The following is a 23,114-nucleotide window of genomic DNA, read 5'->3' as shown; positions in this document are numbered from 1 at the left end:
CTTGCCCTGCCCACCCACCTCTGCAATTCCTGTGCCACCCGGACAGAGGCGACCTGAAGCTCTCGATGCCTCATGCAGCGGGCCAGAGCCCCTCCCTGGACCCCCACAAATCCATCTGCCATGGCCAACAGCCTCCACCAGATCACAGCAGCCCCAGCGCCTCCCCCTCTCAGCATCACTTACGCCCCCCGTGGCCAGGCGGCTCCTCCCCGGCCCCTCGCACTACATCCCCTCCATACACCCTCCCCCACCCACCAGCTGGGGGCGCTCCGCTCTGGGCCCTGGAAGCCGGGCGCCCCGCCATGCGTACGGGCCAGACTGCCTCTCTCACCTCCCCACACCGGGGAGTCCTCCCCCGAGCACACTCAGCGCCGGGGGCTCTCGCTTCTCGTACTCCAGACGCACAGCCCACCCGTCTTGCCCCCGCCCACCCGGGAGCTGGAGCCCCCTAACTGCCACGAGCGTCCTCCCCCCCACCCCACGCCCCGCCCCGGCGGGAGCTCCCCTAACGCCTACCGCACCCACGCCCGGGAGTCCTCCCCATCGACCCCCGCCTCAGCCAGGAGTAGCTCCCCCTTCCTCCCGCCACACGCAGGAGCCGTTAGCCCTCCCTTCCGGTCTCGGCCCCGGGGGTGGGGGGTGGGGGGGGTTGGGGGGGTGGGGGATGGGGCCCGGCCGTCCCGTGCTCCCCACCCCCGCAGCCAGTCATCCTCTCCTCTGGCCCCAAAGCCGGCCCCACCCGACCGGCAGGAAGCCCTCCGCTCCGGCCCCCCCCCCCACGCTTAGCCATTAGCCCCACCCTCTGCACCCCGACTCCAGAACGCCCCCCACCAGCCACCCCGGAAACCAGCGGTCCTCCCCTCTGACCCACTCACTGGGGGACCCTTCCCTCAGCCCCCCTTCAGCCCGCTACCCTCCGCCGCCGCTCCCCCACTCCCAACCGAGCAGCCCGTAGCCCTCCCCCGACCTCCACTCCTTCCCAGGGCCCCCGGTACCTGCGGAGTCCAGCCCCCGGCAAAGCCCCCGCCTGTCTCCTGACTTGCTCTGACTCTGTGGATGGCTCCGGAGTCCCGCTCACGAGGGGCTGAAGAGCTCGTCTCAGCAGAGCAGCCAGGAACTGTGCTGCCGACTGTCCCAGGCACTCTGTGCGAACGCCACGTGCGTTTCCGGCTGCTCCCGGAAGCCCCAGGAAGATGAGGGAGAACGTTCTAGACGTCTCTTTACAGGGAAAGTGGTTGGATCAGAAGAGCACGTGAGGAGGGGCTTTGCTACGGAAGCACCAATAGCCACGCGCACTGAGGGCCTGAGGTCCCAAGGCTTGGCGCCTCCGGAAGCAAAAGACACGCCCATTGGCCTTCCACCAATAGGAAGGCCTCCCTGCAAGGCTGCGGAGTTGGGGGAGCAAACTTGGCGATGCAGAGCCCATTGTGGCAGGTACGTCCACTTGTCTTCACAGGTGGTTTTCTACTGTGATTGATAATGTCATAAACCTATTCTTATTTCTTTCGTTTGTTTTAATTTTTGAATTTTATTTTATGTATTTTTTTATACAGCAGGTTCTTATGAGTTACGCATTTTATACATATTAGTGTACATTTGTCAATCCCGATCTCCCAATTCATCACACCCCCCGCCCGCCCCCACCATTTTCTCACCTTGGTGCCCATATGTTTGTGCTCTACGTCTGTGTCTCTATTTCTGCCCTGCAAACCGGTTCATCTGTACCATTTATCTAGGTTCCACATATGTGCATTAATACACGATATTTGTTTCTCTCTTTCTGACTTCCTTCACTCTGTATGACCGTCTCTAGATCCATCCACGCATCTACAAATGACCCAATTTCGTTCCTTTGTACAGCTGAGTAATAAATAATAGTCATAAAGCTCTTCTTCGTATGGACTGATTTCTTGTCTAGTTGTATCAACTAGCCATCTTCTCACAAGGCACGAGAGAATGAGTCAGCCGTCTGGGGCCTCTTTTATAAGGGAGGTAATCTCATTCATGAGGGCTCCCCCCTCATGGGCTAATCACTTCCCAGGGCCCCACCTCCAAATCCCATCCCTTTGGGGGTTAGAATTTAACAGGTGAATGAGGGGCAGGGGTTTACAAATATTCAGTCCATAGCAGTGTCTGTCCAACTATTGTTGCTCCTATGTCCCCTTTTTCCTGCTGAGATAATCAAGGTTTTCATTTACATTTTAACTTCTCTACTGCCTTTTTAGGCAATTATCAGTTTTCACTAAAACTTTACAATTCACCTATGAAATGGAAAAAAGCGCTCACCATCTCTGGGTCTGCAAAGTGCCTACCCTACCCTCTCACTGGAGAGGTGTCCCATGGGTGCTGAGCAGGACTCCGACTCTTGACCCCCGCCCTCACCTGCAGCATCCCTTTCCCTCCATTGCCCACAGCAGAGGCCAGACTCAGCTGAAACTTTCAGAGAAATTTACTAAGAGAAACTTTGACTGAAACCATTGAACAGAGGGCATGATAACACAGAGAGGAACTTGTAACAGCCACCAGAGTCCGGGGGTCACGGCCCCCCCACCAGGGTCCCCAACAATGTGCCTCCACTACACCCCACCTGGCGGCCCTCCATCCCCCCAACTGCCTCCCTTCCTGAGGGCCCTGCGGGTGGTGTCTCGCCAGGAAGATGGGTGCCGGCAATGCCCGCTCCCCCAGGTCAGCCACTCCCCCTCTGGCCCACATGCCCGGGGCCTGGCCCTGCCCTATGGCTGGAACAGGAAAGTCCCACAGCAGGGCACCCACCACTGAGCGGACGACGGGGTGTCCCGAGGAACAACGTGGTGGCCTTCAGTTGTACTGCTAATTACTTTCACATTTCCAAGTAAATTCCTATTCCAATGCCATGTTATCTTGTTCACCATCACAAAATAATATGGGAATCTTACAATTTGTTTTACACAATTGCAAAACTCTTGTCATTGAACTGAACTAATGCAAATACATGTGTGATTAATGTCATTTGCAAACTTAGATACTGAAGCTTATTAAGCCTTCTTTGAAATGAGACAATATGTGAAAAATTCCCAAAGAAAACAGAGATGAAATTCCATGTCATCTTACACAACAGGAACCCAAAGATGCTACACACCATGTTCCCCCCACTCGCAGGGGCCCTCACTACTTGGAAACTCGACCGCTCTCTCTTCAAACTCAGAGTGAAGGACCAGCCTCACTTGCTACCAGTGAACTTGGGCCTGGAAGGAGCCTGGCTGCTGCTCTGGCTCAGGCTCCCTCTTCCTCGTCGCTCACACCCTCTGCACACAGGGATGGGAAGGACCTGGGATCCAAGCTACTGACCCTGAGCAGATGCTCCAGGACCTGCCACTTGCTGGTCTCCGCGTAGGCCCGGGCACCCCACAGGAACTCGCAGCGGGCAGGGTCGCTGTGGGGCACCTGCCGGTCCTCCAGGTAGCCCTCCTGCACCCACACTTCGGTGAGCAGCTCCCCGGGCTCCCCATAGGTGCAGGGCTCCCTCCCGGCACACAACCCCATGTTGCCGAGCACTCCCCACACCTCCTCCTCAGGGGTGCGGTCACCGAACCGGGTGATCACGCCCAGGACCAGCACCAGGAGGCCGGCCTCGGGCGTGCTCTGCCCGTCGCTCAGCACCGCATCCCAGGTGAGGCCCAGGGTGGGGACCAGGACGTAGGTGCGATCGCGGGGGTCCACCTCCTTCACGTCCAAGCCAAACACCAGCTGCAAGCACTCGCAAGCGTGGCTGAAGACCAGGGGGAACTGGTCCCGATGCTCCCGGAGGACCATACTCAGCATCTCCGCCTTGGAGGTCGGCTCCCTGGGGCGATACTTGAGCAGGAATGCCACCAGGTCAGCCATCAGCACAACAAGTGCCTCCTGGGGCAAGGACTCCGCATAGGTGGAGAAGGAGGGGGCTCCAGGGGAGGCGGAGGACCAGGGGGATGTGGCCTTCTCCCCCGCAGCCCCCAGCAGCGGCGCCTCCACCGGACCCTGGGCCGGGACTGGGGCCTGAAGGTCGGCCTCAGGCTGGCGGAGCTCACTCATCTTGACCGGGGGCCTGATCACTGGGGTCGGGCCGCCCACGGGAGTGTGGGCACGGGTGACAGGCGTGGACCTCATACCTGAGGAAGAGAGGGGGTGTGAGCGGCCTCGGCGGAGAAAGGCCCCCTGGGCAGCCCTGACGAAGGCCACTTACAGGTCTCCTCTTAAGGGCTGCCCTCGGGCCTCACAGGGGCGCTCCTATTGGGCAGCCTGTCCTCTGCCAACCTGAAGAAGGAAGTGAGGGGGTTCCTCAGGGTGCAGCCAGCACGGCCCCAGGTTCTGGGGCTGACAGGGCAGTGGGGTGACTTGGGTGTAGTGCGGTCCCCTCTGTTCTGGGGGGGAGCCCCTGGGTACACACTCAGGGCACGCACCTCCCCTGGACTCCTGGCGCTGCCTGGGCCTCCTCTGCTCTGTGCCCTGACGACACGGTCTCAGACCTGGGCCTTCGCCTCCCGGTTCCTGGAGCCCCTGTAAGAGGAATGGAGGGCGCACCTCTTGTGTAGACTGTGGCACAGCTCTGGGTCTCGGTGCTGGTAGGAGGATTGGGCCGGACTCTGTGAGGTCCCCCCAGTTCTGAGTTCTGGGGTGGGTGGTCCCCTCGGGGCTCGCTCGTCGTGCTCACTCTTCCCCTTAAGGGCCTGGACCCTCCCCTTTGCAGGCCGGAGGAGAAACTCAGAACAGGACCCCGAATCTGAACAGAAAGCAGGGAGGGGGTCCCACAGGTGGCCGCACCTGCCCAGGGCCGCCCGAGGGTCCTAGGATGGAGAGATGCTGGGTCCTCACCTCCTCCTCACGTCCTGCCTGGCCTCCCAGCACTAACCACAGGGGCAGGTTTCTGTTGAGGCCCCTGTTCCAGGGCTGGGGGTCTGCTCAGTCCTCCCTCGGGGTCCTGGGAGTCCACCCTCTGCGGACCTGAAGGCTCACCCCTCACACCAAACACCTGACCTCCTGAGGACCCCGACCCAGAGGTCAGGAAACATGTCATCTGCTGACCGTGCTCTGGCGCCTCCAACGCCCCCGCGGAAGGGCAAAGGATCCCTCCCTGTGTTGGGGTCTAACGTCCTCAGTCCTTCCTTCCTTGCGTGCAGGCTGGACTCTGGGCAGGACCTGGGATTGTCCCGTCTGCCAGTGTGAGTCCCTGCTCCTTATACCAGGTCTCCAGTCTGTCAGAGACCCTGACGTCAGGACAGGCCTACCGTGCTCATCCCACCCCAGGGCCTCCCACGGCCACCTGCAAGGGCGGTGATCTGGTGGGTCCCTTTTGTCCTCCCTCAGGGTCCCCTCAGTCCTGCCTAAGGGCCCTAACGTTAGTCCACCAGGGACCTGACATTTTACCCTCTGCGCTCATGAGACCCCGCCCCTTATCCCAGGTCCCCAGCTTCTCTGAGACCCGGAAGTCAGGAAGTGCTGACGTGTTCATCCCGCCCTATGACCTCACTGGGCCAACTCTGTTCTGGGGTCCACGTTTTCCTCAGTCCTCCCTCAAGGCCCTCACCTTGAGTCCACGCAGGACCTGGGGTCTAGCCATAGCACACCTGAGAGCGGACGCTTATACCTGTTCCTAAGCCTCTCTGAGACCCGGATACGTAAGTGAGGACTCGCTGCCAAGTGCTCATTCCACCCCAGGGCCGCCCAGGGCTGAAGGCAGGGAAGGGTATAAGGGTCAGGGTGTCACAGAGACTGCCGAGCGGGTATAGGGGCGGGGTCTCATAGAGGCTACGGAAGGGTATAAGGAGTGGGGTCTCAGGCGGGCACAGGAGAGAATCCAGTTACTGCTTGGAGTCAAGGTGAACACCCTGAGGGAAGACTGAGGGGAGCCTGGACCCCAGAACAGAGTTGGCCCTGGGAGGCCATAGGGCGGGATGAGCACGTGCAGCACTTCCTGACATCCGGGTCTCAGAGAAGCTGCCGAGGGGGCACAGGGGGCAGGGTCTCAGATAGGCTACGGAGGCGGTATAAGGCTTGGGGTGTCTGGTGGGCACGGGAGAGAATCCCAGGTCCTGCGTGGAGTCAAGGTGAGTGCCCTGAGGGAGGACTGAGGGGAGCTTGGACCCCAGTACCGAGTTGGTGCTGGGAGGCCATAGTGTGGGATGAGCTCTTGCATTTCCTGACATCCGGGTCTCAGAGACGCTGGGGAGGGGGAGCACGGGGCGGGGTCTCAGAGAGGCTGGGGAGGCGGTATAAGGCTTGTGGTGTCTGGTGGGCACAGGAGAGAATCCCAGGTCCTGTGTGGAGTCAAGGTGAGTGCCCTGTGGGAGGACTGTGGGGAGCCTGGAACCCAGAACAGAGTTGGCCCTGGGAGCCCACAGGGCGGGATGAGCACGTGCAGCACTTCCTGACATCCGGGTCTCAGAGACGCTGCGGAGGGGGAGCATGGGGCAGGTTCTCAGCCTGGGGAGGTGGTATAAGGGTCGGGGTGTCTGGTTAGGACGGGAGAAATTCCCATGTCGTGCGTTGAGTCAAGGTGAGCGCCCTGAAGGTGGCCTGAGGGAAGTGTGGACCCCAGAACAAAGTTGGCCCTGGGATGCCATAGGGCGGGATGAGCACACGCAGCCGTTCCTGACATCCGGGTCTCAGAGACGCTGGGGAGGGGAGCACGGGGCGGGATTTCAGAGAGACGAGGGAGGGGGTATAAGGGGCGGGGATGTCTGGTGGGCACTGGAGAGTATCCCAGGTCCTCCGTGGAGTCAAGGTGAGCACACTGAGGGAGGACTGAGGGGAGTGTGGACCCCAGAACAGAGTTGGCCCTGGGAGGCCATAGGGCGGGATGAACACGTGCAGCACTTCCTGACATCCGGGTCTCAGAGACGCTGGGGAAGGGGAGCACGGGGCGGGGTCTCAGGGAGGCTGGGGACGCGGTATAAAGGTCCGGGTGTCTCGTGGGCACGGGAGAGAATCCCAGGTCTTGCGTTGAGTCAAGGTGAGTACCCTGAGGGGGGCCTGGACCCCAGGACACAGTTGGCCTTGGGAGGCCATAGGGCGGGATGAGCACGTGCAGCACTTCCTGACATCCGGGTCTCAGAGACGCTGGGGAGGGGGAGCACGGGGTGGGGTCTCAGAGAGACGAGGGAGGGGGTATAAGGGTCGGGGATGTCTCCTGGGCACGGGCGAGTATCCGAGGTCCTCCGTGGAGTCAAGGTGAGGGCCCTGAGGGGAGCCTGGACCCCAGACCTGAATTGGCCCTGGGAGCCCACAGGGCGGGATGAGCACGTGCAGCGCTTCCTGACATCTGGGTGTCAGAGACGCTGGGGAGGTGGAGCACGGGGCGGAGTGTCAGAGAGGCTGGGGAGGGGGTATAAGGGGCGGGATGCTAGGCGGGCACAGGAGAGAATTCCAGGTCCTATGTGGAGTCAGGGTGAGAGCACTGAGGGAGGACTGAGGGGAACCTGGATCCCAGGACCCAGTTGGCCTTTCGATCCGTAGGGCGGGATGAACAGATGCAGCACTTCCTGACATCCAGGTCTCACAGACGCTGTGGTCGGGGAGAATGGGGCAGGGTCTCAGAGACGCTGCAGAGGGGGTATAAGAGGCGGGCTGTCTGGTGGGCACTGCACAGAATCCCAGGTCCTGTGTGGAGTCAAGGTGAGGGCCCTGAGGGAGCACTGAGGGCAACCTGGATCCCAGAACAGAGTTGGCCCTGGGAGGCCGTAGGGAGGGATGAACAAATCAGCTCTTCCTGACATCCGGTTCTCAGAGAAGCTGGGGATCTGGGATGAGGGGCGGGGTCTAATGAGGGCAGAGGGTAAAATGTCACGTCCCTGGTGGACAAAGTTTAGGGCCCTTAGGCAGGACTAAGGGGACCCACCAGATCATCACCCTTGCAGGTGGCCGTGGGAGGCCCCGGGGCGGGATGAGCACGGTAGGCCTGTCCTGACGTCAGGGTCTCTGAGAGACTGGAGACCTGGTATAAGGAGCAGGGACTCACAGTGGTAGACGGGACAGTCCCAGGTCCTGCCCAGAGTCCAGCCTGCACGCGAGGAAGGAAGGACTGAGGACGTTAGACCCCAACACAGGGAGGGATCCTTTGCCCTTCCGCGGGGGCGTTGGAGGCGCCAGAGCACGGTCAGCAGATGACATGTTTCCTGACCTCTGGGTCGGGGTCCTCAGGAGGTCAGGTGTTTGGTGTGAGGGGTGAGCCTTCAGGTCCGCAGAGGGTGGACTCCCAGGACCCCGAGGGAGGACTGAGCAGACCCCCAGCCCTGGAACAGGGGCCTCAACAGAAACCTGCCCCTGTGGTCAGCGCTGGGAGGCCAGGCAGGATGTGAGGAGGAGGTGAGGACCCAGCCTCTCTCCAACCTAGGACCCTCGGGCGGCCCTGGGCAGGTGCGGCCACCTGTGGGACCCCCTCACTGCTTTCTGTTCAGATTCGGGGTCCAGTTCTGAGTTTCCTCTCCGGCCTGCAAAGGGGAGGGTCCAGGCCCTTAAGGGGAAGAGTGAGCACGACGAGCGAGCCCCGAGGGGACCACCCATCCCAGATCTCAGAACTGGGGGGACCTCACAGAGTTCGGCCCAATTCTCCTACCAGCACCGAGGCCCGGAACTGTGCCACAGTGTACACAAGAGGTGCGCCCTCCATTCCTCTTACAGGGGCTCCAGGAACCGGGAGGCGAAGGCCCAGGTCTGAGGACCGTGTCCTCGGGGTACAGAGCAGAGGAGGCCCAGGCAGCGCCAGGAGTCCAGGGGAGGTGCGTGCCCTGAGTGTGTACCCAGGGCCTCCCCCCCCAGAACAGAGGGGACCGCACTACACCCAAGTCACCCCACTGCCCTGTCAGCCCCAGAACCTGGGGCTGTGCTGGCTGCACCCTGAGGAGCCCCCTCACTTCCTTCTTCAGGTTGGCAGAGGACAGGCTGCCCAATAGGAGCGCCCCTGTGAGGCCCGAGGGCAGCCCTTAAGAGGAGACCTGTAAGTGGCCTTCGTCAGGGCTGCCCAGGGGGCCTTTCTCCACGGAGGCCGCTCACACCCCGTCTCTCCCCCAGGTACGACGTCCCCTGCCCACACTCCCGTCGGCGGCCTGAGCACAGGCATCAGGGCCCTAGTCGAGATGAGTGAGCTCCGTCAGCCTGAGGCCGACCCTCAGGCCCCAGTCCCGGCCCAGGGTCCGGTGGAGGCGTCGCTGCTGGGGGCTGCGGGGGAGGAGGCCGCATCCCCCTCGTCCTCCGCCTCCCCTGGCGCCCCCTCCGTCTCCGCCTATGCCGAGCCCTTGCCCCAGGAGGCACTTGGTTCGCTGATGGTTGACCTGGTGGTGTTCCTGCTCCTCAAGTATCGTAGCGGGGAGCCGACCTCCGAGGTGGAGATGCTGAGTACGGTCCTCCCGGAGCATCGGGACCACTTCCCCGAGGTCTTCCGCCACGCTTGCGAGTGCCTGCAGGTGGTGTTTGGCTTGGATGTGAGGGAGGTGGGCCCCCGCGATCGCACCTACGTCCTGGTCCCCACCCTGGGCCTCACCTGGGATGCAGTGCTGAGGGCCGGGCAGCGCACGTGCGAGGACGGCCTCCTGGTGATGGTCCTGACCATGATCACCCTGTTCGGTGAGCGCGCCCCTGAGGAGGAGTTGCGGGGAGCGCTCAGCAAGCTGGGGTTGCGTGCCAGGAGGGAGCTGCTCACCGAAGTGTGGGTGCAGGCTGGCTACCTGAAGTACCAGCAGGTGCCCCACAGCGACCCTGCCCGCTACGAGTTCCTGTGGGGTCCCCGGGCCTACGCGGAGGCCAGCAAGTGGCAGGTCCTGGAGCATCTGCTCAGGGTCAATAGCATGGATCCCAGGTTCTTCCCATCCGTGTCTGCAGAGAGCGTGAGCGATGAGGAAGAGGGAGCCTCAGCCAGAGCAGCAGCCGGTCCCACGTCCAGCAGCTTCTCCCGTGGGGCAGGAAGGGGGGCTGATCCTTCACTCTGAGTTTGAAGAGGGAGCGGTCAGCCTTCTAAGCAGTGAGAGCCGGGCGAGTTGGGGGAAGCCGGTGTGCAGCATCTTTGGGTTCCTGTTGTGTATGTTGACATGGACTTCCATGTCTGTTTTCTTTAGGAATTTTTCAAATGTTGGTTCTTTGAATAGAAGACTAAACAAGCTTCAGTGTCTAACTTTGTGTATGACGTTAATCCCACAGGTATTTGCACTAATTCAGTTCAAGAACAAGAGTTTTGCTGTTTGTAAGAGAGGTTGGGAAATCTCCCAGTTCGTTTTGTGACCGTGTACAAGATAACAGGGAATTGGAATCAGAACTGCTCTGGAAACGTGGAAGTACTTAGCAGTGATATAGATGGGGGAAGAAATAGAAAAATAAAAGCCATTGTTGTTCCAATTCTTGCTTCCCTGTCTTGTCTGTCATTCTGTAAATAAAACGAACTATCTCCGTTGAGTTGGATTTGCACGGGTATTTTAAGAAAGTAGGAGAAGGTTCATCGGCGTCAATAAGCCCCCTGCCCACTGGCTTGTTTGTTCCGCAGACCTCCACGGAGCCTCTGCTCTCCGGAAGGGCCTGTGTTAGTAGCGGGAACGCTAGGAAAAGCAGGACACACCCACACCTAGAGTGATGGTCTAGGAGCCACTGTCACATGAGGAAAGTGGTGAGACGTCCCCTAAGTCCCACAGAATAAGACAACATGGGACGAGGCGGTGGGGCTCCAGGAGCGAGCCCTGAAGTGTTAAGTGCCCCGAGCCAGGGCACTTTGGGCCTTTGGGAAGTGGGGGTTCCTTCTGTGGGAGGTGATGGTGATGAAGCTGGGCGGTGGCAGCAGCCAGACATGCAGAGGGTGTGTCTTGGGTTGGAGGGGAAAGTCTGAAATGGGACATTGCTGTGAGATGTCCTTCTGGGTCACGGATAAAGCCGAGAGAAATCTCGCCCTGGGGCAGGAAGGAAGGGGTGCTGGCTCTTGTTGCATTACAGTGGGCCACAGTGAAGAGGTAGGTGTTTCATACCCGCCATCTGCGAGGATTTCCAGAGAAATGAGGGTCTTGCTCTTTGAAGCCCTGCTCGGTATTCCCGGGGCTGGCCCTCCTCTCCCTGCCCTGGGAGAGCCAATTACCAACCGTATGGAAACGACCATTTTAGTCACCTGGAGTTTACTTTGGCCACTTGTGAGCAAGGTCTAGATTTCAGTGGGATGAAATGGATGAAAATAGGGGGTTTGGAAGAAGAGAGGCTGCCAAAGTGGAAAGGAGTCGCCGTGTGACTGGAATCCTGGGAGCTTTGCGTGAGCTGCCCCCAGCTGGGGAAATCACCACCCTTCCCTCCATGCCGACAGACACACACACACACACACACACACATCCAAATTGAATAATATATCCTGCAGGAGTTAAACACACAGAACAGCAATTTTGACTGGTTTTCTATTCCGTTTCCTATGGAGCTGCAAATTCTCTGAGATGTCATGAAAAGAAAGCAACTTCCAGAGGGGAGAAGGACAGAGTCTGGGATCAGAATAATACTAGAAATAAGTCCTAGCCACTAAGGAGCAACGTCCGCCAGTGTCCCCGCGTTCAGGCAGGTGCAGAAATACGGCGGCATCAGAGACCCACAGGTTTGGGCTGTGACCTGGCATCGAAAGGAAGGAGCAACTTCTGGGCCTAATGGGATTGGGAGGTCACTGCAGTGGAAGGTGCAGACGGCGCCGGGGGCTAAAGAGGCGGCCCTCCCTGCTGAGTGCCGTACGACAACGTGAACCTTACGTGGGATCCTGGATTTGAAGCACCTGAGATATTGCAGGTGGGCACTTGGAAAAGGTGAAGAATTTCAGGGCCAATGTAACCTGCTCAGACACTCCTGCCGGAAAAGAAGGGGATTTTGTCATCACAAAAGGTAAGCCCTGCTTTTGTTGAGCCTCTACTAGGCAGTGTGGCATTGGAGAGCCGTCAGGTGCTCGTCCCCATCTTGTCTTCCTCTCCTCCCCGCACAAGTGGGGACACAGCACTGCCAGCGTCCTCTTCACTTAGGAGGGGTCATGGGATGACCCTTTGCCACTGAATTCTGAGCAGAAGCAGTTTTGTCACGGCCATCTGTATCGAAGGCACACCGGGGTCGGGGGTTAGTCCTCAAGCCATGACAACACAGACACAGACCACTGTGCTTCCTCCCCCAGGGTCTTACGTCCGGCGCCTCTGCCCCTTAGATGTGAGACGCCAGACTCTGTGCCTTTAAGGCCCTGGGCAGGGTTGGAGGTGCTCCAGAGAGAGGCTGCCCCACAGGGAGCTGGCGGAGGGCATTTCCCTCAAGCAACCCGCACCCTTAGGTCCTTGAGCTGCACCCATCCGTCCCCGCGGGGCTGTGCTGAGTCTGTCAGGAGGGCAGCCGCCAGCTGCCGAGCGGCCCCGTTGGGGTCGGGGGCGTCCTCGTGGGGCCCAGCCCCGAGTCCCCCTCAGGGTGACCCTGCTGCCCACAGCGCCCACTCTGTCCGGAACCTGTCCCCCGACTAAGAGCCGCTTAGGCCCCGGTCCTGATGACCTCGTGCATGTATGTTTATCTGAAAGTCCCAGAGAAGCATCCCCCACCCCCACCAATATCATGGTTCGGGTGGAGCTGGCAGGACGTGATGCAGCCACTCGGCGAGCCTCCTCGTGGTTGGTAAGTGATGATCGTTGCCGCGGGGATGTGGGGCGAATCTCTGTGCTTCCGACTTATTTTGAAATCATTCCCTACGTAATGCCCAAATGTTTGAGTACACTGATGGCCTTCTGAATGTGACCGTGAGGTTTTGGTTTTTGAGCCTGAGTGCGAGAGGCACAGGCGTGTCCTGTCAGCCACCCGCAGAGCCGCCTAGGACTCTGGTGTCCCCGATCAGGGTGTTTGAGCAGAGGGACAGGCTGTAGCAGATGGCAGGGGTGGTCCCCAGGACGCTCCCCCAGGCCCCAGCCACCCGCAGACCCGCATGAAGGTTTGGAAAGGAGCCAGGCAGGAGAGGGCTTTGGGGTCCCGGTGATGCAGGCTGTGAAGAGGGTCCGCCGCCCCAGAGAGGTGGAAGGAGCAGCACCCACCAGATCCCATCTGACCTGCCCTGGGCTGCCCGGGGGAGGCAGGTGGGAGCAGATGCCTCTGCCGGTGAGCTGCAGCCCTGGACCCCAGCAGGAAAGGGGTGCTCTTGGGACAACGGGTGCTCCAGGACCAGAGCCCCGTGGGGCACTGCCGGGGGAAAGCAGGGATTCCTAGTGCCCGTTCGTGCAGTGAACTGACTGATGGGGGACAGTGCTAGCCCAGGGACGGCCGTGGCAGGCAGCGCAGCAGCGGCCGGGACACGCCAAGAGCGCCCCAGGGACATTCAGGGAGGCACTTTTCAGGGGGGCAGCAGCACCCTCCCCAGTAGACTCTGGACGAGCACACACCACCCCGGCACCCAGCCAGTCCTGACCAGGGCGGGGCAGGGCACACGGGAGCTGCTGCCCGTCAGCGGGAAGCTCTGACGTTCTCTACGTGCGCTGAGCCTGCCCCCTGAGGGGCTGGTGTGAGTTGTCTCAGCCGTGGCCCTGTTTCCCGAGAAGCCCCCATTCCCCAGCCCCAGCTAAAGTCTGCTCTGAGCTCCAGCCTCCTCGGCAAAGGGCTGACCTCCTGCCTGGCTCTCGCCTACCCTCCTGTGTGGCAAATATCGCCGGCTGCTGCTTTAGGGGCCTTTGTGAGCAAGCGCGGGGGCCCGGGCCTGTGCCTGTCCGTGGTCCCTGAGCTGGGGCTGGGCACAGGGATAGGGCTGGGTCGGTGGCGGGATGCAGGGTGTGAAGCCAAGTGACATTCAGAAGACAGCAGCAGGGTGTAAAGCCACGTGTGAGCAAGCATCCAGGAGGAGGTGCATCCGCAGGGCCCTGAAGGGCACAGACACTCACGCCGCGTGGGGATGCGGAGAGTCCGCCGGCCCGGCGGTCCCCGTGCTTTGAATGCAGGCTTGCCGCCTGCCTGACAGCCAGTGTGCCCGGGGAAGTGAGCCTGCAGGAGAACGTGGGGCCACCACGCCGCTGGGACAGAAGGGAGCAGAGTGGGCAGTGGAAGGAGAGAGCAGGGCCCAAGCCTGAGCATAGGAGCCGCCTTCAGAGGGCCGTGCCTCGGACCCCCACGTCCAAGACCCTTCTCCATCCTCACACCCTCTGTGCTAGATCCCACCTCTCCTTCAGGGTCTCCTCTTCATTTCAGGGGAGGTGGGGTCTTGACAGAGTTTAGGAGAGTCCCCGTGGGCAGGGTCCGGCATCAGGGTCTCGGTGTCCTCATCTGTAGGATGGAGAGTGTAACAGTACAACTTCTGAGCCTTGATATGAGATTGTGTTCGGTTCCTGGAGCCGCCCAACAAGGTACCACAAATTGAAGTCGCCAGTGGGGTTTCAACTTCTCTCCCTTTTCTGAAGGCTCAAGTGAAAACCATCACGGTGCTGGCAGGGCCATGCCTCCTCTGATAGCTCTGGAGGAGGGTTTTTCTTCTTTCTTCCAACTTGTGATGTTCCCAAGTGTTCCGTGGTTTACGGCTGGATTACTCCCGTCTCTGTCTTCATTTTCACATGGCTGTCTCCCCTCTGGTCATGTCTACAGCCGATTTGCCCTCTTCTTTTAAGGATACCTGTCATATGGGATTAGGCCCAGTCTAATGACCTCATTTTTTGTTTTGTTTTGTTTTTAGCATCTTTATTGGAGTATAATTGCTTTACTGTGGTGTGTTAGTTTCTGCTGTATGACAAAGTGAATCAGCTATACGTATACATATATCCCCATATCCCCGCCCTCTTGCTTCTCCCTCCCTCCCTCCCGAGCCACCCCTCTAGGTTCTCACAAAGCACTGAGCTGATCTCCCTGTGCTATGCAGCTGCTTCCCACTAGCTATCTGTTTTACATTTGGTAGTGTGTATATGTCCATGCCACTCTCTCACTTCATTCCAGCTTACCCTTCCCTCTCCCTGTGTCCTCACGTCCATTCTCTACGTCTGCATCTTTATTCCTGTCCTGCCCTCTAGGTTCTTCAGAACCATTTTTTTTTTTGATTTCTTATATATGTGTTAGCGTACGGTATTTGTTTTTCTCTTTCTGACTTACTTCACTCTGTTTGACAGTCTCTAGATCCATCCACGTCTCAACAAATGACACAGTTTCGTTCCTTTTCATGGCTGAGTAATGTTCCATTGTATATATGTGCCACATCTTCTTTATCCATTCATCTGTTGATGGACACTTAGGTTGCTTCCATGTCCTGGCTATTGTAAATAGAGCTGCAATGAACATTGTGGTACATGTCTCTTTCTGAATTATGGTTTTCTCAGGGTATATACCCAGTAGTGGGATTGTTGTAATGACCTCATCTTAACTCGACTACATCTGCAAAGGCCCTATTTCCCAATAAGTTCCCCTCGCAGGTACTGGGGATGAGGGTTTCAGCATATCTTTTGGGGGGCATAATTTAACCCCTAGCAAATATGACACAAGGTGTCACCTGCATATGAAGTGCCTGACCCAGTATAGGTGCTCAATGCCAAGGGGCTATTATTACTGTGTATCCAAGATCTACCTTCCCCCACATTTTAATATTCCGGAATCTGTGTATGTCTTATTATTTACTTGTACATTGCTTGACGGATTTTTTCTTTTTCCATTTAAAATATGTTGTGAAATGTATGATCTGTCTCACATCTGTGCAAACATGGTATAACTTGTTCAAGAAGCCTCAGCGTGTCCATGCCCTGAGAGAACATGGTGCGGCTGCCCACAGATCTTGCCTGCAGCTTCTGGAATCTTAGGAAGCAGAGATCATGATTCCGGCAGAGGTGGTGGACCCAGAGTGAGGCCTGGGAGGAGGGGCAACTGCTTGGTAGCGGGGCTCTTGGGTGTGTCGGGCTCCCGAATTCATTTCCTGGACACTTGCTGAGCACCTATGGCGTACCGCGCTCCAGGGGTGCAGGCGGTAGCAGCAAGCCCAAGGGCCTCCTGAGCTGAGTCCGCAGGACACAGAGGCCCGGGAAAGCCCTCTCCTGCTGACTGCAGGGTGGCCAGGGCAGGATGGGGTGCAGTCCGTGGGGCTGGAGCAAACATTTTAGGCGGTGGAAGGATCCCAGTGTAGACCAGAGACCGTGACAAAGCAATCTAGCTGTCTGAGAAACGTATGGAGCTGCCTCACTGAGATGTCGCTTTGCAGAGGCCCAGAGCCTCCCTCTCCACCTGGGAAGCCTTCCTGGAGCCCATGGCGGCAAGAGAGGTCCAGAGTGGAAGCACAGGGACATCCTGGTGGCTCTAGACTCCCAGACAGACACCGCCTGCCCAGCGGCCTGCCAACAGGAAGTGGCCCGTGTTCCCTTCCTCCTGGGAAGCTTGCTCCAGGAGAGGCGCTCATCCACCCGCTCCCAGGTCCCAGTGACAAGATGGCCAGTGGGGCCTTGAGACGCCCCTGTCTCCCTCTTGTCTCAGCAGCTGCAGTTTGCAAGTCCCGAGGGAAGCATCCCCTGTGAGGGGTGGCCCCTTCTGGGCTCTGGAGGAAGATGGGGGCAGCTGCAATCCAAGCAGAACCAAAGATCCTCCTGCCTCAGTCCCTTCCACTGCACCCCAGCCCCTCCCCCAGCTCCTTGGGCCCCCAGACACAGCCCCTGTGTTCTGCCACACCCCCTGCCAGGCTCCAACCACCTGCCAGGGAGCTTTCAGGACCAGAAAGACGGCACACTTAGCAAGTGAAGCTAAAGTAGCCAGAAACCAGGGCCCTCTAAGGAAGCGCTGTGGGGAGGCACCTTGTAAGTGGAGTCTTGGGAACTCCAGGGACTCCAGGGATTTTCTCAGTGGTGGCATTACAGGTGTAGCCTTTCAGGAGCTCAGAGTGGAGACTTTCAGGTCCAGAGAGGGTCAGCCTGTAGCCACAGGCTCCCGGCTGAAGAAGCTGTCAAGCTGGTCCCCCAGGAACCCTAGGATAGGCCCCCCGGCATGGCCAGGGATTGGCTCCCAGCTGTCCCTCCCTCCAGTGAAGCGGCGGTGAAGCTGGTCTAAGTCCTCTAATTCCATGCCCCCTCCATTCTGCTGCTGCAGTGGCCCGGGGGCGGAGCCCTGGCAGCGCGGAGCCCTGGGCCCCAGCCACTTCCTCCCCTGGCCCAGTTCCTCCATGACGAGACTGTCTGAAGGCACCAGAATTCTCTCCTTTCAGGGCCCTGCTCTTCAGAAGCCCACCCTCCACCCCATCACATTGGAGTCAATATGAATGTTGAATTGGACAAGCCACCAACTGCTTTCTGGCTTATCTGGGGCTTGTGCCTTTTCAATCCAGAGCCATTTCATGCCTTTGTATGAAGATTGTCGGGAATCTCTAAATAAGGTGGCCCTGAAATTTGGTGGCCAGTCCGGGTTAGCTAGAGATGATGAGGGTGTCATCCTATGCATGGCTCAGGGTCTTTCCTCAATGTTTAGGTCCCTCATGGGTCTGTCCACACAGGGCAGGGAAGCTTTGGGCCACTGCCCAGGGTGGTACATTGAGCAAGGGGTCTGAGGTGGGCAGCAGATGGGCAATGGGGTCTTTTGTACTTGTTGGAGAGAGGACAAGAGGGAAGCCTGGATGTTCTGATTCTTATTTCCATGGGAGCACCAGGAGAGGACATGGCTGGGCCGCCAGTAAAGTTGAGGCAGTCTAGGTTCATCCACTTCTCGAAGGTTGAGGATGGGAAGCCTTGGGTCGTCCAATTCTTCCCATATGTCCTCGTGGACAGGCCTCTATGCTCCCTTGGCAATTTGGCTTGTCAGAGAAAAACAATACATTGACAGCTGGTCTGGTCATCTGTCCATGTCCATGTTGAGGGGGTACTGCAGGCTTGCAGAGCAGTGGGTCAGCTCTGGGACCCCCTAGGACCTCACCAAAGTAGTGCCTGCCCTTGAGGCTCCGGACCCTGAGCAGCCCGCCTGGTCTCTGTCTGTGAAGCTCTTGAAAGGGCGACAGTGTCTGTTATTCAAGTGTCTGAACTGACAAACAATCTCACTCTTAACGCCTATTTGGGGTGAGGCCACCAGTAATTAAGGTGGTGCTGGCCAATCTGGTCACTGGCAAGTACCTCTTTTTTGCAGAGTATGGGCTGCAGGTTCGGCAGGACGCCAAGTCCTACATCCTTAGTAGCTGGGCAGCTCAGGGCACATTATACAAGCTTCTCTGTGCCTCAGCTTTCTCTTCTATATTTATATGTTCATTGGGAACCTCCTCAGGGGTACACACCAGACTCCACTTGGAGGATGGGCAGGGGAGCTAGACCAAAACTCTGGGACAGGGTTCTGGTGCTTCAGCAGCTAACAAACTTGATTCAGGTTACTCATCCTTAGAAACAGCTCATATAATAATACCCACTTGGGCTTCCCTGGTGGCGCAGTCGTTGAGAGTCCGCCTGCCGATGCAGGGGACACGGGTTCGTGCCCGGGTCCGGGAAGATCCCACATGCCGCGGAGCGGCTGGGCCCGTGAGCCATGGCCGCTGAGCCTGCGCGTCCGGAGCCTGTGCTCCGCAACGGGAGAGGCCACAACAGTGAGAGGCTCGCGTACCGCAAAAAAAAAAAAATAAAAAAATAATACCCACTCCCCAGTGGGTTTGGGAAACCTAATTACTACTTGTGAAATGTTTGCAAGTTCACAGAAGAAAGGTGATACCATCATGGCAAAGTATGACTACCATAATCGTGATCTTCTCAAGCCGCCCCCAGGGCTAAGTCCTATAAAATTGCCGTTTGTGAAATTCTGCTATTGTTACAAACTGCAGCTATTATCCATAATGATACAGACTAATGTCTAAGGTATTGCTGTGCTCATGGAAAACTCTTAAATCGGCCGAAGTGAAGAAGGTAGACCAGGCCACCTGCCGTGAGCTTGTCCTGCTCTCTAATTCCAAAAGTAAACGGAATCCTTGAGGAGGTAGGCCCCTGAAGAAGCACCAGATAGCAACAGCATTCTCTGAGCACCTAGTGTGCACCAGGCAGTGTGTTATGCACGCTAGCTCATTGAATCTTCCCAACAAGTTTAGGAAGTAGATTTTATCATCTCCATTTTGCAGAGGAGAAAAAATGAGGCTCAAAGATGTTGACTTGCCCACAGAAAATGAACCTGGCAGTTATAAATAGCATGGCTTAGAGTGGAGAAAGAGCTGGGCCGGGTGGGAGGTGACCAGAGAGTCTGGGCAGGAGGCAAAGAGTCTCTGAACTAGGTTAGCAAAGCGAGGATGGCTTCCACATTTCCAGTTTGGGCACCCCTACCCTCACCCCCGCCAACCCAGTGAACAGGTCCGCTGCCAACGGAGAGAGGCAACCGAGGAGGGGAAGGCGGTAGGGAGGGCAGATGACTGGTGCAGGGTAGCCTGAGCTTGGGACTGCCAGCATATCTCCACGCGCTGGCCTGGGCCTTGGGAGGGAAGTTGAGACGCAGTCACTGACAGATTTGACAGGTGAAGGCCTGGGAGGAGATGGCCAAAATGCAACGTGTCACTCGGGGCCACTAGCCCCAAGGCTCAGTTCTCGCTGGAGGAAACCTCCAGAAGGCAGCGCGGGCCAAGGTGACAGGTGTCCGCGAAGACCTCCCCGCGGGACTCGCCGGCGGCGCGCTCGCTCCCCGCAGGCCTGCGCCGAGTCAGCGATCCCGCTCGGCTCTCCGCGCCCTCCCCCGGGTTCCCGGTCCCTCCAGCCTCCGTCGCCCCCGCCGTCTCCTCCTCCGGGCGCGGAGCCGAGGGCCGAGGCCTCCGCGCACTGTGAGCTGGGAAAGCGGCATCGCGCGCCGCTCGCGGCACTGCTCGGGCCTGCCGGGCGGGGCTCGGGGCGCATGCGCGGCGGCCTACGGAAGCCCGGAAGGAGGGGTGTGAGGTGCGGCTCAGGTTTCTCAGGGCGGCGGCGGCGGCGGCGGCGGCGTCGGCGACTGGGACGCGGCTCGCGCTGGCACCATGAACCCGCTGTAACGTGCAGGCTGCGCGGCGCGGGGGGCGGGGGGAGGAGGAGGAGGAGGACGGCGCGGTGAAGTTCTCCGCCATGAACCTGAGGGGCCTCTTCCAGGACTTCAACCCGAGGTGAGGTGCCGCCCGCACGGCTCGGAGAGGCACGGCGTCCGTGATGCTGTGGCGGGCGGCGGGGCCTGCCCGAGCTTCCCCGGAAAACCGATCGGCCTCGGCGCCGGCCCGCTGCCTCCTTCCGCGCCCGCTGCCTTCAGCCCCCGGCCCGCCGCCCCATCTAGAACCTCCCGGCCGCGGTCCCCGCCCCGCGGGAACCGCGCCTCTCCGCTTGCCCTCCCTCCCTCGTCGCTGTCCCAACTTCCCTCTCTCCGCTCCATCTTCTGGCACCCGCTGCCTGCCATGCGTTCCCCGCGCCAGGGCCGGTTCACTTGACTCGACACCTCTACCCACCACCCCAGCTGTTTCCTACAGTTCCTCCAAGCCCTTGAGGTTTCCCTTGGACGTATGCCCATCCCTCGCTTGTTTGCTTCTTTGTGGAACTGATGTCTGAAACACTGTTGAATCCTTGGAGTCCGTGTCAGGGTATGGCAGGACCTTACATAACGCTTTTGGGGGGTAAACCTGACAATTTTCCGTACACGTTTGCTCATCAGTCTTGACTATAAGTTTATTTGCAGGAAGCAGATATTGCTGTCCTGTTTCCCAGATGGGGACTAGCCAGTGGACTGGAGGGAAGGAACACTGGCTAAGGAATCGAGCGTCTGTCCTCGGACTTGACCAAGTGTTCTGTAACTCTCTTACCTCCCCAGGCTGTGAACTCCCTAAAGCAGAGACCGTCTCCTGCTCAAATCTCTATTCCCCGCAGCTCCCACTGTGTCTGACACATAGTAGGCACTTATCAAATGTTTGTGGAACTAAACTGAACCTAAAGACCTGGATTGGAGAGCAGGCCGTATGTAACTGGGGAATCCTCTGCTCGTCTGAAAAATAAGGAGTTGGCCGAGCTGATCTCCGAAGTCCACTGCTCTGTGAAGGGAGTGCCTAGCTCCCTTATTTGGTGGTGGAAGGCACGCACTCAGTAAACCTTTCCTATGCCAGGTCCCATGTCGTCTGCTTCAGCTGCTGAGAGGGCCCAGCGTGCGGGTGGAGAAGGGCAGGCCAGTAGATGATTGACAGCACAGTGCAGTGTTGTGCTGTGGGAGCCCAGTGGAGACCACCTTCCAGGCTGCTTGTGGGGCATGTCTTGGGAGAGAGAGAGGATGAGTGTGTGTGTGTGTGTGTGTGTGTGTGTGTGTGTGTTGGGAGTGCAGCCTCCTTAGGGACGCTGACATTTTAAGGTTCGAGCCATGGTGACTTACTGGGTGCTCTTACTGCTCTTTGAGCACTACCGAGTTCATGTTCTGTTTAGTCTGGAGGGCCAGTGTCCCCATCACAGTGCAGTCATTATCACTGTTGGCCTTGAAGGTGCTCTGCATAGAGGAGCTTGTTGAGAGCAGGTAACTGAGAACTGACTGCAGCGCCTTCCTCTGCTGTTCCTAGGGGTTAGGATTGGTCTCCAGGGTAGCAGGGCTGGTGCCGGAGTTGGATAGGCCTTGTGTATCTACATTGTTTGACGATGGTGATAAGAAAGATAAGTAAAAGCTGAATTGTTTTGTGTCCTTGGGCCACTCACTTATCTGTTTTTTTTTTTTTTTTTTTTTTTTGCGATATGCGGGCCTCTCACTGTTGTGGCCTCTCCCGTTGTGGAGCACAGGCTCCAGACACGCAGGCTCAATGGCAATGGCTCACGGTCCCAGCCGCTCTGCAGCATGTGGGATCTTCCCGGACCGGGGCACGAACCCATGTCCCCTGCATCAACAGGCGGACTCTCAACCACTGCGCCACCAGGGAAGCCCTGTCTGTCTGTTTTATAGGCAGAATGAGTATAATCTCTCAGCAGGATAGAGAGGCCAAATTAATGATTGATTGCAAAGTGCTTTACAAATAGAAAGTTCCAGGACAACTTTGCAAGGTGACAGATCATTCGGAAGCCACAAAGAGCTGCCTGGAGTGATGGAACTGGCTAACACTTGCTGAAACAAAATAGTGCTGCCCAGATAGCATCCTTAACCATTTTTTCCTGTAGTAGCTTCTTTCTGCCCCCCCCCCCCCCCCCCGCCACCCCGCCCCCGGAAATTGGCACAGGAAAATGACGATTAAATACCAGGTATCTAAACAGGTTTATAGTCAACATCAACGTACTTATCAACCCTTTTAACTCTATTGGGATTGAGATGCACATCTCCCTGAAAAGTTTGAAGGTCTTCTATAGGATGCCATTTTTGTTTTCATTTTCCTGATGCCGTGTTGAGTCAGTGGGAGAGAGCCGTGTTTCCTCACAGTGGGGACTCCTGAGACGGTGGCCAGCTGATGTCGGCAGGTGCCACTTCTCAGCTGGTGGTGTGTCATGTCTTGGGGGCACACCTCGTTTTCGACGTTGTTGTTTAGTTTTTGCTCCATGCTGAGGAGGACCTTCCAGACAGCTCGAAGAGCAAACGGAGGGCTGGAGACAGGAGGAAACCTTGTGCCAGGGCCTCAAACCTTGGTGCTGCTTCCTCGCTCCCCGCCTGGAATTCAGAGCCAGTTCAACACCTCCCTCCTAGCCCAGCACCTTAGCACATACTGTTCTCTTTGCCGGGAGTGTTTCCCTCTCTCTCCTCCTCTCCTCCTTACCTTGTTAGCTTCTGTTTCTCCTTGAGATCTCAGCTCACTTGTTGCTTGCCGAGGGCAGCTTTTCTGACTTCCCCGCCCAGCGCACTGCGCCCTGTTTGTACAGTCTGTGTAGTGTGCTGTGTTCCTCCATCATACACTCATCTGTACCCTTGTTTGACTAATGCCTGTCTCCCCTATGAAACTCTAAGCTCCATGGGGGCAGGGCCATGACTCTGCGTGTTATGGTACCCTGCATACCTGGAATAGTACCTGGCTCAAAAAGTATTTGTGGGATGGATGGATGAATGAATGAATGAACGAACGACTCACTCTCCAGAGTCACTGCCTTCCTCATGATCTGCGGCCTGGTTCTCTTTCCTCTCACCGTCTTCCCTCCTTCAGGGTGCAGCCATTCCATTGGAGAGCTGGGAACACCACGACACTAAGCAGACCATGGCTGCCTTGACTCTGTGGATTGTGTATGTCACAGGAATAGTCACTGTCATGGTTTGGTGGGCCCCAAGGCATGGGCCATGGC

General features: G+C 58.2%; 4 protein-coding genes across 4 annotated transcripts in view; 3 read left to right on the top strand and 1 right to left on the bottom strand.

Annotated features, from left to right (window-relative positions):
• The first annotated feature begins 120 nt into the window (after nt 1-120).
• LOC136142294 (uncharacterized) lies at nt 121-955 on the top strand. The gene is made up of 2 exons (XM_065900288.1): nt 121-632; nt 820-955. The coding sequence occupies exons 1-2, from the start codon at nt 121-123 to the stop codon at nt 953-955; spliced, it is 648 nt and encodes a 215-aa protein (XP_065756360.1).
• A 2,297-nt stretch (nt 956-3,252) lies between these two features.
• On the bottom strand, nt 3,253-4,050 carry LOC136142293 (melanoma-associated antigen 10-like). The gene has a single exon (XM_065900287.1). It carries the CDS (start codon nt 4,048-4,050, stop codon nt 3,253-3,255), a length of 798 nt encoding a protein of 265 aa, XP_065756359.1.
• Nucleotides 4,051-5,025: 975 nt separating this feature from the next.
• LOC136142292 (melanoma-associated antigen 8-like) lies at nt 5,026-9,938 on the top strand. The gene is made up of 4 exons (XM_065900286.1): nt 5,026-5,091; nt 5,202-5,297; nt 5,418-5,505; nt 9,025-9,938. The coding sequence occupies exons 1-4, from the start codon at nt 5,026-5,028 to the stop codon at nt 9,936-9,938; spliced, it is 1,164 nt and encodes a 387-aa protein (XP_065756358.1).
• A 9,946-nt stretch (nt 9,939-19,884) lies between these two features.
• The window catches only part of TMEM185A (transmembrane protein 185A), a 31,195-nt gene continuing 27,965 nt past the window's right edge, over nt 19,885-23,114 (top strand). Inside the window, exon 1 of the mRNA XM_065901030.1 lies at nt 19,885-20,002. Coding sequence (XP_065757102.1) covers nt 19,965-20,002 — 38 coding nt within the window. The 5' untranslated portion in view covers nt 19,885-19,964. The remainder of the gene's footprint in view (nt 20,003-23,114) is intronic.

Source organism: Phocoena phocoena, chromosome X (genome assembly GCF_963924675.1).
Source record: "Phocoena phocoena chromosome X, mPhoPho1.1, whole genome shotgun sequence".
Lineage (NCBI taxonomy): Eukaryota > Metazoa > Chordata > Mammalia > Artiodactyla > Phocoenidae > Phocoena > Phocoena phocoena.
The sequence above is the reverse complement of the archived record's forward strand: the minus strand, read 5'-3'. Positions and strand labels throughout refer to the sequence as shown.